Below are 18,651 nucleotides of genomic sequence, written 5' to 3'. Positions count from 1 at the left end.
ATGGCCATGTTTATCTGTAACAACCCCATTGCTGAAATACAGAAACAGATACCAGGAGTTCATTAGATAACCAGTCTAGCCCAGATGGCAAGCTTCTAGTTCAGAGAGCCTGTGTCAAGGCACTAACACAAAAAGTGACTGAGGAAGACACTCACCATCTTCCTCTGACTTCTGCATGTACACACAAATGTTCATACACACGTACACACACACACACAATACCCTCAATATACACACTCATACATCTGAAACAAACCTCACATACAAGGTCCTCAAGTAATTAAGGTCCTTATCATTGCATGAGGCAAAATGTGAGGTGCTAAAATGGCAGTTGTAATTAACTGAATCTTGGTTTGAATACCCAACAACCCCACTCTCTACAGACAAATAATAAATACCAAGTCACTTTGATTTTATATTTCCTCATCAGAGACCTCTTTTCACATCTTACTCTTCCTGATACTGCCCTGCTTTTCTCCTGAGCCCAGATTCAGCCTCTAGCAACTACTTGTTCTGTACACAGTACTACCTTCCTTCATGTTTCTGCTCCTTACAATTCAATTTGGTTTCTGATTAAGTATGGTACTAGCGAGAGTTTCATCATTCAAATGTAGAAAACAGAAAAAAAATTTCCAGAACTGCATAGCTATTAATGTGATTATAGAATCACTTGCTACCTTTCAAGGCAGTAAATATTAGAGTACCCAGTTCTACATCAAAGTACTAAAATATTCAAACCTATTCAGATGAAACTTTGCAAGAGTTACAATCTTAAAAACAGCAAATTATGACCTACCCACCTAGTCTTACACCTGTAGTGTAACAGATCTCACCAATGGCTATAGAAGGAGTAACAGACTGAAAACAAGGATGCTTACTATTTGCCACTTCAGATACAGGAACAAAACTAGCAACAAAGAAGTAAAAAAAAAAAACCACACACAAACAAACAAACAAAGATCTCCCCATTCCCCTGACACACACATATACACAAAAGACTCCCTTGACTGGAAGTCAAAAAGATTCAGAGTTAAAATTAAAATTGTATACTACAACTTCAGTTAAAAAAGAAAACAACAAAAAAATACTTAGTAAGTTCATAAGATACATTTTGTGGAAAAGATTGCAATCCCAGCATTGAAGAGGTTGAGGCAGAGAGATCACAGGTTTGAGGTCTGCCTAGGCTATCCTGTATTAAAATAGAAGAAGAAACAGAGGAAGAGAGTGGCAAGAAAGAAAGAAAGAAAGAAAGAAAGAAAGAAAGAAAGAAAGAAAGAAAGAAAGAAAGAAAGAAAGAAAGGAAGGAAGGAAGGAAGGAAGGAAGGAAGGAAGGAAGGAAGGAAGGAGCAAATATTCATAGAAAATCCAGAAAAAGATTTAAGAATATATAAGAAACTAATTATAATCTACTGCCCACAACTATTGACAGTTTGGTCTATCTCCTGACTTTGCATTCTACCATGTATATAATGGTTATCTATGTCTCACCGTACCAGTGTAAGATAAGCACTGAAGAGTCTAAGTTTTTAAATATCTGCAGAGCATGTCATGGTAGCAGTTAAAAGCACTTGCTGCTCTTGCAGAAGACCTGGATTCAGTTTTCAGTACCCACATAGTAGCTTACAATCATCTGTAAACTCCAGTTCCAAGGGTTCTGACACTTTTGTGGTACACAGACATACATGCAGACAAAATACAGAAAGGTTGAGTCGGGTAAGAATAGAGGAGACCAGGATGAGAGATACCATAATAGTTGGAGTCATTATAGCTTTGAAGAGAGAGCTGACACTAGTTAGATTTCCAGAGATCTAACAAGGATAATATCAACTGGAAAACTAAGTAATAGCGGAGAGACTACATTAATAGCCCCTACTTGATGATAAAGTTGATGACTATCTTATATGACATCTTAGAACCTTCATCCAGTGACTGATGGAAGCAGAGACAGATACTAACAGCTAAACACTGAACTGATCCCCTGGAACCCAGTGACAGAGATGAAGGAGTAATGAGCAAAGGGGTCAAAACTGTGCTGGTGAAACCCACAAAGACAACTGACTGGACAAGGGAGAGCTCTTGAACCCCAGACTGATGGCTAAGAGTAGTGTGAGTAAGGAGGCCTCAGAAATCTCTGGGGCCTTCGGTAGTAGATTAATGTTTACCATAGCATACAAATGAACTTTGGGAGCCCATTCCACATGGAGGGATGCTCTCTCAGCCTGGACACAGTCCTGCCCTGGATGAAATGACAGACTCTGGAGATCCCCCCAAGGAGGGCCTCACCCTACCAGGGGAATGATGTGGGGATTGGGCTGGGAGCAAGGGGAGGTTGGTGGAGGGACAAGGGGAGGGCAGCTGGGATTGACATTTGAAGCATGCATATTTCTAATTTAAATAAAAACAAAAAAAATAATTTTTAAAAAAGATTTCAAGGTAAGGTAGGCTGAAGCAGGAGATTGATGGAATTTGAAAGGTGAGATGAGATGACAGAGAATATATACTTTGAATTGAATTATGTTAAGGCCTAAATACAGGATGAGGAAACCTTATCAGCAGTATCACACAGCAGGAGCAAAGTCAGAGTGGATTGATTAGAGCCAGATTTGCACAAAGACCACTCTGGTAAAAACTGACTTATCATAAGGACCTTTGTCATTTGTGATTACAGCTCTCCACAACAAAGCTTACAAAGCAGTTTACAAGCATACAATAAACATTTGAATTAGGAAAGTGAACATAAAGAATAATGTAAACCAGAAAGACAAACATGATATATACTCAATCATATATGGATTCTAGACATAGCGAAAAGGATTACCAGCCTACAGTCCACACCTCCAGAGAAGCTAGGAAACAAGGAGGACCATAAGAGAGACATTCATGGTGTCCCAGTGAAGTACACAGGGACAAGAGCCCCTGAACAAATGGGGAGCATGGGGGAGGGAGGTAGGAGAAAAAGGAGGGGAGACGAAGAGGGGGAGGAGAATATTAGGGATCAGGAAGACTGAGTGGGGAGAGGAATAGAGGAAAGCAAGAAAAGAGACATATCAAATACAGGGAGCCACTATAGGTTTAAAGAGAAATCTGGCACTAGGGAATGAATTGTACAGAGATCCAAAAGGATGACCCCAACTAGGACCCTGAACAATAGTGGAGAGGCTACCTTATATGTCCATTCCCTATAATGAGAATGATGACTACCTTAAATGCCATCCTAGAGCCTTCATCCAGCAGCTGATAGAAGCAGAAGCAGAGATCCACAGACAAGCACTGAGCCAAACTCCTGGAATCAGGTTTCAGAGAGGGAGGAGTGACAACAAAGGGGTCAAGAACATGCTGGGAAAACCCACAGAAACAGCTGACCTGAGCAAGTAGGAACTCATAGACCCCAGTCTGATAGCTGGGAAACCAAGATAAGACCAAACCAGGCCCCCTGAACATGGGTGTCAGTTGGGAGCACAAGGCAGTCTATGGGGCTTCTGGCAGTGGAACCTTGGTGTATCCCTAGTGCACGAATGGACTTCAGGAGTCCATTCTCCATGGAGGGATACTCTCTTAGTCTAGATAGATGGGGGAGGGCCTAGGCCCTGCCCCAAATGACTTGACAGATTTTGATGATCCCTCATGGAAGGCATTATCCTTCCTCCCTGGGGAGTAGATGGAGGATAGGATGGGGGAGGCTGTTGGGGGGCATGGGAGGATGGGAGGGAGAGGGAACTGGGATTGATATGAAAAATAAGATTGTTTCTAATTTAAATAAAATTTATATACTAAAAAAACTTTTAAAAAAGAATAATGTAAACCACCTGGAGAAAGTAACATTATGTGGCACAGAGACATAGCAGGAAGGAAGTGGGCAGAAAGATTTCAGAGAGAGATGTCAAGGTGGACAGGCTTGGGAGTTTACGGTTCCAGCTCATCTATAAATCACTCAATAAATACTTAGTAAGTATCTACCATGTATATATATAGCAGAATTAACAACATGCACAAAGAAGGTGTGGTTAAGCATGGTAAAGTCATCAAAATAGTCAAGTAAGATAGGAAAAGATTAACAAAGCAGACAAGGAACAAGAACCAAATTATCTATTAAACAATTCATAAAATATGCAATAATGTTAATTTACTAAAAGCAACTTACTGACTATCAGATAAAGATTAAGATGAGAAGTGAGAGAAACTGGGGAGATGTGACTCAGCAAGCAAAGTGCCAGCCAAGTATGCAGACATGAGTTTAGATTCCCCAGAATCCACATCAAAGTTGACAAGGCAATATGCTGGCAGTTAGACAAATCCCATGGGTTTACAGGTCAACCAGTCAGACTAGCTGAAAAGGAAAGCTCTGAGTATAGAAATTTATCATAAGAAAATGTAAAGTATCAATCTATTTCTACAACAGAAAAATATAATCAAGTAAATCACAATATTACTTTAATAGAAACAAAGCTAAAAGGCCATCAATGCAATTTACTAGATTACTAAAAGGAGACTCATTCCAAAGAAATTTAAGTGTATTACATTGGTGACCGTTTCAGAACCAGAAAATATACATAGATAACCTTCTGTCTGAATAAGCCAGACTGAGCCAGGCATGGTTGGAGCATGCCTATATTCACAGAACTTGGGAAGCAGGGACAGGAGGATCAGGAATTCAAGACTTTCTAGGCTACATGAGACCCTATCTCAAAGCTCCCCTCACACAAAGAAGCCAGAAAAAATTCTGTGCTTTCACAGACTTCTTATTTTCAATATAGTTAATTACACCACTCTGTTCTGGCATATTAACACTAAACATTCATTTGTACATTACATCACTGGAGATAAAAGTCAAACTAATCACTTTTTAAATTTTTAATAATTAGGCAATACTTACTGGAGATCCAAAATTATGTCCAACTTCATGAGCAAAAGTAATATGAGAGACTTTGGGAGGTACATGAGAGCCATAGTTCTGAACAGTAATAATGCCAGTATTCAAAGACTTCTTCTTGCCATCTGAATATAACTTGCTTTTCTCACATATTCCTCCAGAGCTTCCTAATTCAGATTTTTAGAAAATAAAAAGACTAAATTAGTTATCTATCCCCTCCAAAAAATAGGTAAATAATAAATGAAATCATTATATGGAGTTAAAACATTTATATTTTCCAATTTAAAATACAAGTGGTCCCGGGTGGTGGCGGCGCACACCTTTAATCCCAGCACTCGGGAGGCAGAGGCAGGCGGATCTCTGTGAGTTCGAGGCCAGGCTGGACCGACAGCCTCCAAAACAATACAGAGAAACCCTGTCTCATAAAACCAAAAAAAAAAAAAAAAAAAAATACAAGTGGTACCTAAGTGACTCAAATACTCCAAAGTTCCCATAGTCTAAGATTTAAAAATATCATTTAAAATAAAATGATAATGGTATCTGCAAAGGAACCCCAGGATTGAGTACACAATCCTTACATGTTTTTCAGCATCAAAAAGTTCTCAATTTTTTGCTGCCAATAATATAGCAAAACATTTCTACTTTCTTTAAATTTGAATAAGTCCACATTTATACTGAATCAAAGCTTATACCTCTTCATCCTTTAAAAGGAAAATTTATAAATTAAAGTTAAAATATTCTCAAGTACATTCTGCAAAAGCCACTTCCACAAACAGTGGCAAGCCTTTAGCATGTGGTAGCAGTTCTTTGATGCCATGCATCTGTCATGTGTTCTCTTGGAGAAACACCAACTAGGTGACATGAATTTAAGAAATAGACGAAAGAAGGGTGGAGAGAAGGTGGGAAGAAAGAAAGTAAATATGGAAGAATATGCATATCTGGTTTGCTAGAAGTTTACTGTACTAGTCACACAACTCTTCAGCTGGGAATCGTTTTTTCAAATAAACTGAATTATGATTTTGTAATGTGTCTTGAATTCATTTTCAATTTTTTTGTTTGGTTTTCATTTTCTTTGTTTTTCAAGACAGGGTTTCTCTGTGGCTTTGGAGGTTGTCCTGGAACTAGCTCTTCTAGGCCAGGCTAGTAAGCACTCTTAAACACTGAGCCATCTCCTCCCCCACCCCCTTTCTCTCTCTCTGTTATTTTAAAAGACAAAATCAAGTAGGTTAAGATATTCTGATAATCAAATTATTTCATTTTAGTTTCAAAATGCTAGGACACAACCATTTTACTAAACCATTTAAAAACTCTGATGTTGCCAGGCGTTGGTGGCACACGCCTTTAATCCCAGCACTCGGGAGGCAGAGAGAGGCGGGTTTCTGTGAGTTTGAGGCCAGCCTGGTCTACAGAGCGAGTTCTAGGACAGCCTCCAAAACAATACAGAGAAACCCTGTCTGGAAAAAAAAAAAAAGTCTAATGTTTTAAATTCCTGATAAAACCTTTAATAGAAGGCAACTGGAAACAGAACTGCAAGAATGGAATAGGGGATTGGTGGGGGGCAGAGGAGGAGGGGAGGAAGAGGGAACTGGGATTGACATGTAAAACAAGCTTGTTTCTAATTTAAATTTTTAAAAAAGGAGGGAAAAAATGGCATGATTAGAGCCAGGCATAGTAGAACACCTGTAATATTAGCATTCAAGAAACTGGAGCAAAAAACTCGTAAATTCAAAACTAGCCTGGTAAGACCTTGTTTTGTCCCCATGCCCTACAAAAACAACTTATGCTTTATTCCAATTAAATATATGGCAACAAACAAATTTGAAAAACTGTTATGGTTTAGCAAACTGAAATCATAACGCATTTCATAGAAAAGGAAAGTGAAGACTAAGTGAAGAGTTAGCCCATAATGCACTGACAACCTTCACGATGGCCTCTATATACACCCTTTCCTGTATAGAAAACAGAGGAAACAGGAAGCAATTTATGAATATTTGATCTTTTCTGTTCTTTTTCTGAAGGCTACATCAGTCTAGCAACTAGGAAATTAAATCTATGAGTAAGTACTCTGGAACAATTATACACCACATATTAACTTTGAGCAAGTAGCAAATTAATGCCCTGCCTTGGTGAAGACTTGCCATGTGAAACTAGTCCAAAATAACTCCTGTCAAACTTGAACCAGGCACAGAAGACTCCACACTGAACAACAATTAAAAACAAAAGAGAATAAATAGGGCCATTTAAAAAAAACCAACATATTTATGTATTTTTCAGGTCTAACTAACTTAAGGCAAGATCACATATAAGTGAGAATTCTCTTCTTATAGTCTCTGTGATTTATATACTGCTTAACCTCCTAAATAACAGCTCTAAGTCTTGAGTTTAGTATAATTATAGACTAATAGCATACATTGGAGCAACTCAAATCACACAGGAAAAAATAAAATATTAAATCTTATTTTATAAATTATAAGTTATTAACTTATTAAGTAATTAAACTAGTTTCAAATACTGCAACTAGTTTTGACATACCAGAAAATCTTATGAGAGACACAACATCTCAAGAAGTTGACATAACTCAAGCTTAGTAACTACTTTACATTATGTAGGATTTGGCTGCAGAGTCATCACAGAGAAATAAAATATGAATAAAATGAAAACAGTGAAATGTTTTTTATTCAAGTCAAAAACAGTAAGTAACGTGAGCAAGCTACATCTATGTTCACTTAACTGATATTACTGATCCAGGTTAATATAGGACAGAACGTACCTGAACAAGCCAGAGAAAAATATATCAGAGTGTGTTAAAGAGGTTCAGCAAATGAAATGCAACAGAATGAAGGTGATAGCTATCTAACTTAAAAGACTTTTCTTGTAATCCTAGCAATAATGCTTGGGAACCTGCAACAAGAAGGTCCCAAGTTCAACACAAATTCAAGCTCAGCCTATGTACAATGAGGCCTCCATCTCAAAATAACATTTTATTACAAAACCATTGTATCAAATGATAACAGGCTATCTGTTTAACCCTGAAGAAAACTGTATAGTAATCTTTCTTAAGTTTTAGACTGCAGATCAAACCCTAGGCCTTCTACATGCTAAGCCAGTACTCTGCCATTGAGCCACATCCCTGTACATCTTTCTCCTTTAGGCTTCACTAAAGGCATAATTTTAATAGGGAATCTCCAAGTCAACTCAATTCACTGGGAAAATACTGGTCTTTTGATCAAAGACAGCTAAAGCAGCACTCAACTACAAGAAAGCCTTAAGTAAGAAGAAGCACAGTACATGATATCCTGGTTCCAGCACAAAAGAAAAAGAAGAGATTATTTAAAAAACAACAAAAGACTTAAAGACAAGAAACTTGCTATTAATATATTTCAACCCTCATTTTCCTGCATCAATAGGGTCAGCAAAGAGGACTACAGCTCATAATCTACATACATATTCTGTGATAATTAACCATAACATAACATCTTCTCTACTATCATGTTTTTGAATAGTGAAATAACTTAAAAATTTAATGAATTAAATTTAGGGCAAATTAAACAACAGGATAAAAATTAACAAAGATTAGACCAAATAAAAATGAAAGAATAAGAAATATTAATAGACAATAATCTCAGTAAGTCAGCTATAAAACATTATCTAAAAATAATAAGATAACAGCAAACACAATCAAGACATAAACAAAAAGATGGAGCCTAAAGGAAGGAAAGAAAATAAATTACAATATAAATTAATCTTACACAAAGTAATTTACTAAAATGTATAAAGGGAAAAAAAAGCAGGCAAGAGTCCAGGGCCTTAGTGCCCATTACTTTTCCCACAGAGCCCTAACAATTACTCCACATGTGAATGCTGAAGTATGGCAAAGTTCAGTGTCCAGCTTCCTCTCTTAAAAAAGAAGGAAATGGGAGTCAGTAAAATGTAACCTCTACTGGGAAGCAAGAACCATTATTCTGGGATAATCAAGTAGATTATATATGCAACATTACTTGTAAAATAAAGTGTCTATCAAACTCAAAATTAGTTCAGTTACTGAGGACAAAACCGTTCAGTGTTATTTCAAGGCAGGAAACCTGTATTAAGGCAACTGAGTCAAAAGAGGAAAGTCTCTCCTTCCTTCTCCCACTCTGGCCTCCAATCTCTCTGCCTATCCTCTCTTTAAGCACTTTTGCAAAAAAGTCTCCTAAGACCCAGAGTTGGGGATTTAATAATTAAGTTAGAAGGCATCTCACACCTGAAATAAAGGGGAAAGGTTATTAACACCGAAGGAATAAGAGCAGAGACGGGAGAAAAAACTGAGAATAAAGGTTGGGGGGGGGGAATAATCTTCTATGGTTACACACAATAGGCAAAGATAAGAGTCATGCTTCAACCACACAAAGAATCTAACAATAAAAACACATTACCTAGCCAAGTGGTGGTGGCGCACGCCTTTAATCCCAGCACTCGGGAGGCAGAGGCAGGCGGATCTCTGTGAGTTCGAGACCAGCCTGGTCTACAAGAGCTAGTTCCAGGAACAGCCTCCAAAGCCACAGAGAAACCCTGTCTCAAAAAACAAACAAAGAAAGAACAAACACAAATAAACGAAAACACTCTACCTAATGTCGTGTTAACAAAATGAATAGCATCACAAAGTGATGGTCCAAATATCCAGAAATCCAGACATAAATAATAAGCATCCCTAAGCCCACACCACATCTAATCATAAGAAAATCATCATCTGACATCAGTATAGGGCATCCTATAACCCAGCCAAACAGCTCTCTTCAAAACCACTGTGAGGGTGGAGGTGGAATGCTCACAATAACATCTGCTTCGTTTTTCTGCAACTCTAAAAAGTGTTGTTTAAAAGGAAATTAAGCAGTTATATATGCAAAAGATACATATCTAAAGATTTCAAGAAAGTTGATCAAGTTCCTGTTGTATCCACCTACTCCCCCATTCCTTTCTTTTGGAGACAAGGTCTTACTAGGTAGTGAAGACTGGCCTTGAACTCATGTTTCTGTCAGGATTACAGGCATTCTTAATAACTAACAGTCTGTAAATGAAAATGCAAAATGGTAGCAGGGTCCCAGTCTGAAACAATCTTCTTGTTTGTTCTGGAAGTATTTGGTGAATGAGTTTTAGAGGTAAAATAGTTTGGTGGTTCTCACTCTCACACTTTAGTGCGCAGCAGTGTTATCTGGAAGGCTTGTTCAAACAAACACAGCTGAAACTATTATTAAGAGCTCCTGATTCAAAGGACCATAGGTGGAACTTATGAACCATAACATTTCTCAATGGTCCTGGGTAAGGTAAGCACAGCTAGCTATAGTTCACAGGATGAGAACTATCTAGAAAATAATCAAAGAAAATCCAAATAAATATCCAAACTTTTTACAATTCCTACTAATAGAAAAAAAAAGGAATCATTAATTTTGTTTTAAAAATTGTTGTAGCTATTTGAGGGGAAAAAGAGAATAGGATTTATAAAACCTGAAACATCCTGGGAAAGAGAGAGCTGAACAACTTATCACAATGCATGGTACATGAAGAGGACTACTAATAGACAAAAACTAAAACAATACTACAGTGGAATAAGCAGTCCATGACACAGTTTGTACCTTAGTAATACATGAATCAAGCATATTTTACAACATGAAAAAAAACACTGAAAATACAAATAAGGGTATTTATTGTTGGCTTCTTTAAGAAGAACAAGAAATACAAAATAAAACACACTACCTAAGAATATAAAACACACAAAATAAATCATAGATTAAACTAAAGAATGAGAAAAATGTGCTTTATGCCAGGTAAAGAAGGGTCCATTTTTAAATAGAAATGAAGCATCAGAAAGAGAAATTAGCTGGGTGCTGGTGGCTCATGCCTTTAACCCCAGCACTCAGGAGGCAGAGGCAAGCCAATCTTTGTGAGTTTAAGGCTAGCCTGGTCTACAGAGTGAGTTCCAGGACAGCCAGGGTTATACTGTGAAACCCTGTCTTGAAAAACCATAAAACAGAAAGGGAAAGGGAAAAGGGGGGAGGGGAAATAAGGGGGAAGGGAAGGGAAGGGAAGGGAAGGGAAGGGAAGGGAAGGGAAGGGAAGGGAAGGGAAGGGAAGGGAAGGGAAGGGAAGGGAAAAGAAAGGGGAAAGGAAAGAAGGGGGGAGGAGAAATCACTGGTTTATGGCTTCATATCCAAAAAATCTGAGGTTCTTTCTACCCATCTTCCAGTGAGTACATCTGAATTTGTCAACAGCTCCCTCAAACCCACTGTAATGGGATGGGGACTACTTAGCTCAACCTTATCAATGAAGGACGCCCATCTCCATAGTGACCATGGATGATACTAACAAAGCTGTATGTGACATGTGGCCTACTGCCTAGATTGCCTTTCAGGCAGTACATCTCTACTGTTAAAATAAAGACCAGAGAAAATGAAAATATGTTTTCTTTCTTTCTACCTGCTGCTTTTGACCTGAGTTTTGCTGTTCTTTCTCTCACTGCAGAACAGAAAAGATTCTAAGTTTTATATTGTTTTGTTTTCCTTTTGACAAAGTAAAAGCATAGTTTTTCCCTTTTGACTTTCAGGCCCTATTCCAAGAACCAGGGGAATTTAGTAGCATTTAGCTTTTGTGGGAAAATGTAGGTTTCCTTTTTAAAGTAACACAAGTACTACTTCTTCCCACAAAATTGTGTCAGCTTCTAGAAATCCCAAAACCAGGGCACTTCCTGTATTTCTCTCTCTCTCTCTCTTTTTCTTCGAGACAGGGTTTCTCTGCATTGTTTTGGAGGCTGTCCTGGAACTCCCTCTGTAGACCAGGCTGGCCTCAAACTCACAGAGATCCACCTGCCTCTGCCTCCCAGGTGCTAGGATTAAAGGTCCGCTTTTCTTTAGTTCAGACAAGGTCTCCCTTTGTAGTCCAGGATGGCTTTGAACTTACCTTCCCAAGCCTCTGACTCAGCCTGAGAACTGAGATTACAGATGTGTACACCACAAGGTCAACTCTTATTATATTCCTTTCAAAATAAAAAATTGCTTCATCTATTTTGACATTTGCATTTTTGTGCATCTGGTCTTAACACAGGATATGTAAATTATAGTTTTGTACAGGCACTGTTTCCTCCTACACTTACTAAAACCTAATTTTCCCCCAAAGTTGCTTTTTCTTCCAAGTATTAAGACATTATTACACAATCTACCTGAGGGTGCTCCAACCCATGCCAGACCAAGAACTCCATCATCAAAATCCCGGTCTGTGAAGACATAGGCCAAGCAGTAGTCATCATGATTCTGCTCAGAATTCAACTCCAGGAACTTCTCCACACCAATATTTGGGAAACGGAAAGGATTTGTAGGGTCCTTTTCATCAGAAGTTGTATTGATCTAAAATCAAAACAATAATTTAAATAAGTAATTACTGCTAGCTGTTTTCTACCTATCTCTTCCCACATAGGCCTGGACAACATTCTTGTGGGTTCTAGAGAACTGCTCACAGTCCTCAACTGGCTACAGAAAACATAAGCACACAAACAAAAAGAACAAAAGGAAAAAGGGCAGCGAAAATGAAATTGAAGACATTAAATTTCTCAGTAGGGATCTGTCAAATCCCTGAACAGAAGCCATGGAGAGAAGACACTGTACCTCTCCAAGTTGGTTTCTCAAACTCAACTGTCTAAGCAGGTCTCTTTATGGGAGCTCTACAAATGGGATGAGTATAAAGATACAAAACCTCATCATTCTTCTTGCACATGAGTTAAACCCAACTAATTTTTTAATTCATTGTTTTCTTAGGATGTACATAAGAATTTTGAATTCTTTCCACTCCTCTTAATGTTTTAAACTGGTCCTACAGATCTTTTATCTGATACTTAGCTACTGCTCTCCTCCACAGTCCCTTCTTCCTAATCTGAAGAACAATCAACACCAGACCTTTATTTACTAAACAACACTTTCAAGTATCAACCTTGCTTCTTCCACAAATGCTCACCTATCCTCTTAAGCCCTGGAACAGTTTGCTTTCCTAGGAAATCACACCCCAAACTGGGTAACAGATCTTATAAAAGATAGATATGAAAGTAAATGTTTTTCTAGAAGGCAAACTTAGTCAATATGAAAGACCAGATATAACTGATACAGTGAGAATTGTAGATTCTTAGGATCCACATCCCATAAACGGAGAGGAGAGTCAGGATGAAACACCAGTGTGAACATTGATCTAAGGGCACACTTTAGGACTTCTGGTCTAAGTAACAATTAACTGTACACATTTGGTTATAGTCATTTAATACAAAACTATCTCAAGTCAAGCAAGTATATAACAACCCATGCATGAAGGCGTAAAAGTACCTTTATCTACTTTATATGAAAATAATTTTCTAACCTTTTTATTATACTAACTATAACTAAAAACTGCATCTAAATTTTAGCCAGCTATATTAAAAACGAGTAGTTAACATTTACGTACTACAGATTTAAAACAAAATGATAATCTTAGTTATGATCTTTCAAGCTGCCATATTCTTACTGACATACACACGTCTTGAGTATCAATCATTTTACTAAACTCTACCTTTCCCACAAAGTTGCTGGATATTCATTACTTTCTATTATGTTTCATTTTATTGCTTTGTCAGTAAACCTAATACTCATACCACTTTTCACATTTACTTGCACATTTAGGGATTTCTATTGATTATGAGTGACTCATAATGTAAATTATATTGCATCTTAAGCCAATACAAGATCTAATTATACTACCTTTGAAAGTAAGAAACACCTATGCTCTTTTTAGATATACTGTATATGTACTAAAAATGTCTAGTATATATAGTTCTTATCAAATAATTTTTAAGAAAAATATGAATACATAAAGAAACCTTATGGTAAAAAATTTTTAAGAGGGTGAATTTTTAAAAATTCAGGTATATCCAGTTAAAAACTTAGAATCTTAAAAGATACGCACATATCTTTAAGAAATTCAGAAAATTCTTTACTTAGACTAATTTACCAGTGATTCAATGTTTGTTTGCATATAAATTGGAACAGTAATTTTCCAAAGCAATAAAATACAACAATAGAAAATAGTGAATATCTAACAACTTTTGGGGAAAGGTAGAGCTTAGTAAAATTATTGGTACTCTGAAGATATGCATGTATTAGTGAAGAATATGGCAGTTAAAAGAACTGTAATTGATACTAATTTAGTTTAAATCAGTAATACTTAAATACTGACTACCCATTTTTAATATATCTAAAATTTAGGTTCAATTTTTAGTTATAGCCAGAGTAACAGAAATGTCAAGAAATTACAATTAGTACCCTGTGGTTCTTTCTGTTCAGCAGGTTTGGAGAGTTTCAAATGATGCTACTACAAAAGAGGATTCCATAGCCCAATTGAGAGAAACAGTTTTATTTCTTAGAGAACTTCTCAAAACCTGATATATGACATTGTAAGCTGTGAATTTTCAAGATTATAATAAGTGTTTCTTCAACTATATCTATTTTTCCTCTGCCCTAGAATATGGCAAACCTTAAAAAACTAGTAATAAAAAAGTGGGAAAGTCAAGCAATGTTTATTAGACAAAATAAGTAATACTGTTTTACCTCTACTGTAGTACAGATTAATGCCTTGCAGATTTGATTTTTGTATGTATTTATACATGTTCATGTGGAGGTCAGAGGTTGACACTGAGTGTCTTCCTCTAATGCTCTCCATTTCTTTTTGAGACACAGTTGCTCCCTGAACCTGGACTCATCAAATTGACTAGCCAGCCTAGTCAATGAGCTTCAGGGATCAGCCTATCTCTGCTCTTCCAACACTGGAGCTATGGATTACATGAGGCCACAACTGCCTTTTACATGGATTTGGAGGATCCAAACTCAGGTTCTCAAACTTGCACAGCAGGTACTTTACCAACTGAACACTCCCAGCCCCCTAGATTTGTTTCTTAAATCATAAACTCAAATTTGTGTATGTGTGTACATGCGCTCACACGTGTGTGCACATGCATATGAATGCAAGCACACATGTACCAAAAGTGAAAAGCAGCAGCAAGAGTAGATATGATTTAAACTATGTTATGTATAAAGATGAAGTAAAAAGCAAGTATTTACTTTCTTTGTAAACTTGGTCCTTACTAATTTTTTTTTAATTTTAAGATTTCTATTTGTTTTACACGTGTTTTGCCTTCATGTATGTAAATACATCACATGTGAGTTGCAGTTTTCAAGCTGCCATGTGGGTGCTGGGAACCAAACCCAGGTCCTCTTGAAAGAGCATGAGTGCTTTTAACTGTTGAACCCATCTTTCCAGCCCCCTTATTACTTTTTAAAACATCTTTACTGGAGTTCCTTACTCTTATGCGCTTCACCATGAAACTGATGTTACGAATTCCGGAGAAGTCTGTAGTCTGGTAAATTGTATCAATTGCTTTAACATGACTGGATATCTAGTAATTAAAAAAGAAAACAAAACATTTTAGGGACAATGCTGAAATATAACAAGATTATTAACTTTCCCTTGTAACATCAGAAAGTATACTATACATTTAAATTTTAAAATGTTTATGCTAGATGTTGAACAGAATAGAAAAGATGAGTGAGTTAGGACAGAAAGTGGATACTCTTATTTTTCCCAGGCTCTGACCAATCAACCAACCAATGAATCAATCAGTAAATGCTCTCCTTCAGTCCTACTAAAAACTGCTCCATCAATCCAGCTTGCAGAGTCCTATGTCACTCCTTTTTACACATCTTAATGCCTAGAATGTCTTTATTTGTCCTTAAGACTCAAATACTTTGTATAAGAATCTAACAGTATCAGGCATGCATTCCTTTCTTGACAATAATGCTTCTGTTGCTACACTGGCACAAATTCCAAAAGGGACCAGGGATAAACTGGTAAATGAAGTAGAGAAGGCCCCTATAAATTAACAAAGGTTTACTATAATGAGATATATAGGAGGGAGATATTATGAATATAAAAAATTTTAAAAGGAAATAAATTTAATGAAAGATATCAAGAAGTATTTGTTTACTTAGCTGACTTTCCACCTAAGCACTGGCTCTGACCACTCTACATACAACCTCTCAGCTCATCTACAAAACAGCACCCTGGCTACCACTTAAGTGGAAATATGTACATATGCTTTCAAAACGTGTTGGGAAGGCACAAAGATAGTCAAGAAGTAACATTAATGAGAACATTTCAAAAGCAGTCTACACTGATAAAAACTCTAAGGAACAAGAAGGCAGGGCTGAACGACCCATCTTAGATTCACATGCCTGACCTCACTGGCTCCCAATGCCTAATCCAGGTTTCTCACTGCTTCTGCTCCACTCTCATCCACAGAGATTCAGGTCGTCCTCAAGATAAGATTATACTGCCTGCTTTTCAAGGAGCTCCTCCCTCTTTATCTGGGGTTTCCTGTCTCTAACCATCTCTGGTAACTGTTCTTCATGACCCCAATCCTTAGTGAATGTTCAAGAGCACTTTCTCTTCAAAAGATATTGTGGATATTTAAAAATACCCATGTCCCTCTCAGAGTTGTTTCCTGCCTTTGAATGTTCTCATTGCTCCCCATTTTTTCATTATTCCCAAACTATAGTTATCTATTTTTCACATTTCTTAAAACCCTCACTGTCTATTCCCACCACAAAATGCAATCATCATTTATACCACAGTACCTCCATCTTCTCAGTCTCAAAGCCTTTGAGTCAAAAATACATCGAACAAAATTTCTCTAGGCATCTCAACATAAAAAGACATTTTAAAGGGTACCCTCAAAACATTTCTATTTTCATGAGGATTAATACACATCGCCATAGTTGTGGTAGAATAAACCTGTAATCCCAGCACACTTTGAAGACTAACACAGAAGGATTACCATGACTTCAAGGACGGCCTCAGCACAAAGTAAACTTAAGCTATCCTGGGCCACAAAGTAAGACCTTGTTTTCAGGGGGGAGGAAGGCAGGGGACAAATATAAATAATAATTTTACTTGGAAAGTGCTAAGTACAATGAGATACAAAACAGAAATTATACACTTCTCATTGGAAAAATTCCTGTTCTCTTTCATATTCAAAATGAAAATGGAATTGTTTTCAAAGGTAAGTTTCATACTTGTCTACCATGCATGAGGCCAGCACCAAGTCCAAAACACTTTTATCAAAACAAAACAAACAATTACAAAAGCCTAAGTTTCAGTGTCATTAGCGACTTCAATAAATTGTTTCTGTTATCTCTTTTCTGATTGGCAATCCAAAATCTAAACTGGTTGTTCCATCTCCTCTACACTTAGTTTATAGACTTCCCCATGGCACAGGTGAAACTGTATTTTCTTTAGCTTTTATATAATTAAACAGTGGGAGAACTCATAACACACTGAGTAACTTTAAGTACCTGGGCAATCACAGCTTCTCGTGTTCCATAGTATTTAAAGAACAGGTGATCTGTCTGGATATATAGCTGACAAGTATTTCTTTCAGCCAGAGTTGTGCGCTTTTTCCTCAGGAGCTCAGGACCAATACTAGCAGCATGCTCCTCTTGATGTGCCTGTATGTCAAAATCATTTCTGATAATTAGTTTGTCTTACAATTATAGTTTTATAGTTTAGAACACATATGTTGGGCAATTTCTTATCATGTGACTATGTAATACTGCAAGTATTTCTAAAACCATTAGTATAAATAGGGGCCACCAGAAGTTAGAAAGAAAGGTAGAAATGTGAGGGGTAGCTAGTGGACACCAAAACCTAGAAAAGGATTGCCATACTCTGGTGTTATATGGCTAAGGAGGGCAACTATGCTCTACTGCAGTTAATGACAAACTCCCAAACAAAAGAGATTGAGAATTCCTAACACATACAAAAAGTAGTAAAACTGGAGGAGATGGAAATAACGAGGGCTCTAATAATCACACACACACACACACACACACACACACACACACACACACAAAACCCAATATGTACAAACATGTCACATTTTGTAATATTTAGAAATTATGCAAACATCACTTTTGTCCATAATATTCTCCACATGGATAACTTTTCAAGAAATTCCTTCATTTTTAAACATTATCAAAGTATATTTTAAGATATATTCATTTCGATGTGAAGTAAGTCAAGAGTTGTACATAGTAATTTATTATCTTCTTCAGTTCCCATCTACAACCTAGTCCTATCAAACTCCTAAATAACTATGGAGTCTAGGCATTTTTTATGGCTCTACCATTACAACTAAAGCTACCTACTCTGGACTTTTAACTAGTTTTCATAATGTATTTATTCACCTGCATACTATATGTCAATGAGTTTCTATTACTCCAAGGACAAAGTTTTCAATTCCAGAAGAACATCACAGTCTCTCTTTACCACTTTCTTTTTCCATGTTGTTTCCAGAAAAGACTCCTATATGATCAAAGCCTATTCTCTAAAGACTTACTACAGAAGCCTTCTATGATTCTCCAGAACACAGCCTGCCTATCTCCTGCCATTCTTTGCACATGCTTAAGATGTCCCTTTCCATCTGGTTAGTTAGTATCTTCCCTCAGATGTAGAAACTGTCAGTTCACCCATTACATCACTTTACAAAACCATTCACGAATCTTCCTTATACAAGGCAACCTTACATTTATTATTTGTTTAATTTCTATCCCCAACTCATCGCTAGCACTTCAACCACAAGAATGTAAGTTTTTGAAAAGGAACCTCATTGTGTTTGCTCTTCATTATATTGTTGTCACTTAAAAGATTTAGCAGGAAGTATTTCTTTAATGAATTACCAC

General features: G+C 37.0%; 1 protein-coding gene across 1 annotated transcript in view; it reads right to left on the bottom strand.

Annotated features, from left to right (window-relative positions):
- Adam10 (ADAM metallopeptidase domain 10) overlaps positions 1 to 18,651 on the bottom strand; it is a 103,683-nt gene that overhangs the window by 20,215 nt on the left and 64,817 nt on the right. Inside the window, exons 6-9 of the mRNA XM_005075467.4 lie at positions 17,266 to 17,418; positions 15,219 to 15,311; positions 12,063 to 12,246; positions 4,874 to 5,037 (exon numbers count right to left, since the gene is read on the bottom strand). Coding sequence (XP_005075524.1) covers positions 4,874 to 5,037; positions 12,063 to 12,246; positions 15,219 to 15,311; positions 17,266 to 17,418 — 594 coding nt within the window. The remainder of the gene's footprint in view (positions 1 to 4,873; positions 5,038 to 12,062; positions 12,247 to 15,218; positions 15,312 to 17,265; positions 17,419 to 18,651) is intronic.

This window comes from Mesocricetus auratus, unplaced genomic scaffold, assembly GCF_017639785.1.
Source record: "Mesocricetus auratus isolate SY011 unplaced genomic scaffold, BCM_Maur_2.0 Super-Scaffold_100691, whole genome shotgun sequence".
Classification (NCBI taxonomy): domain Eukaryota; kingdom Metazoa; phylum Chordata; class Mammalia; order Rodentia; family Cricetidae; genus Mesocricetus; species Mesocricetus auratus.
This window is presented reverse-complemented; position numbering and strand designations above follow the sequence as displayed.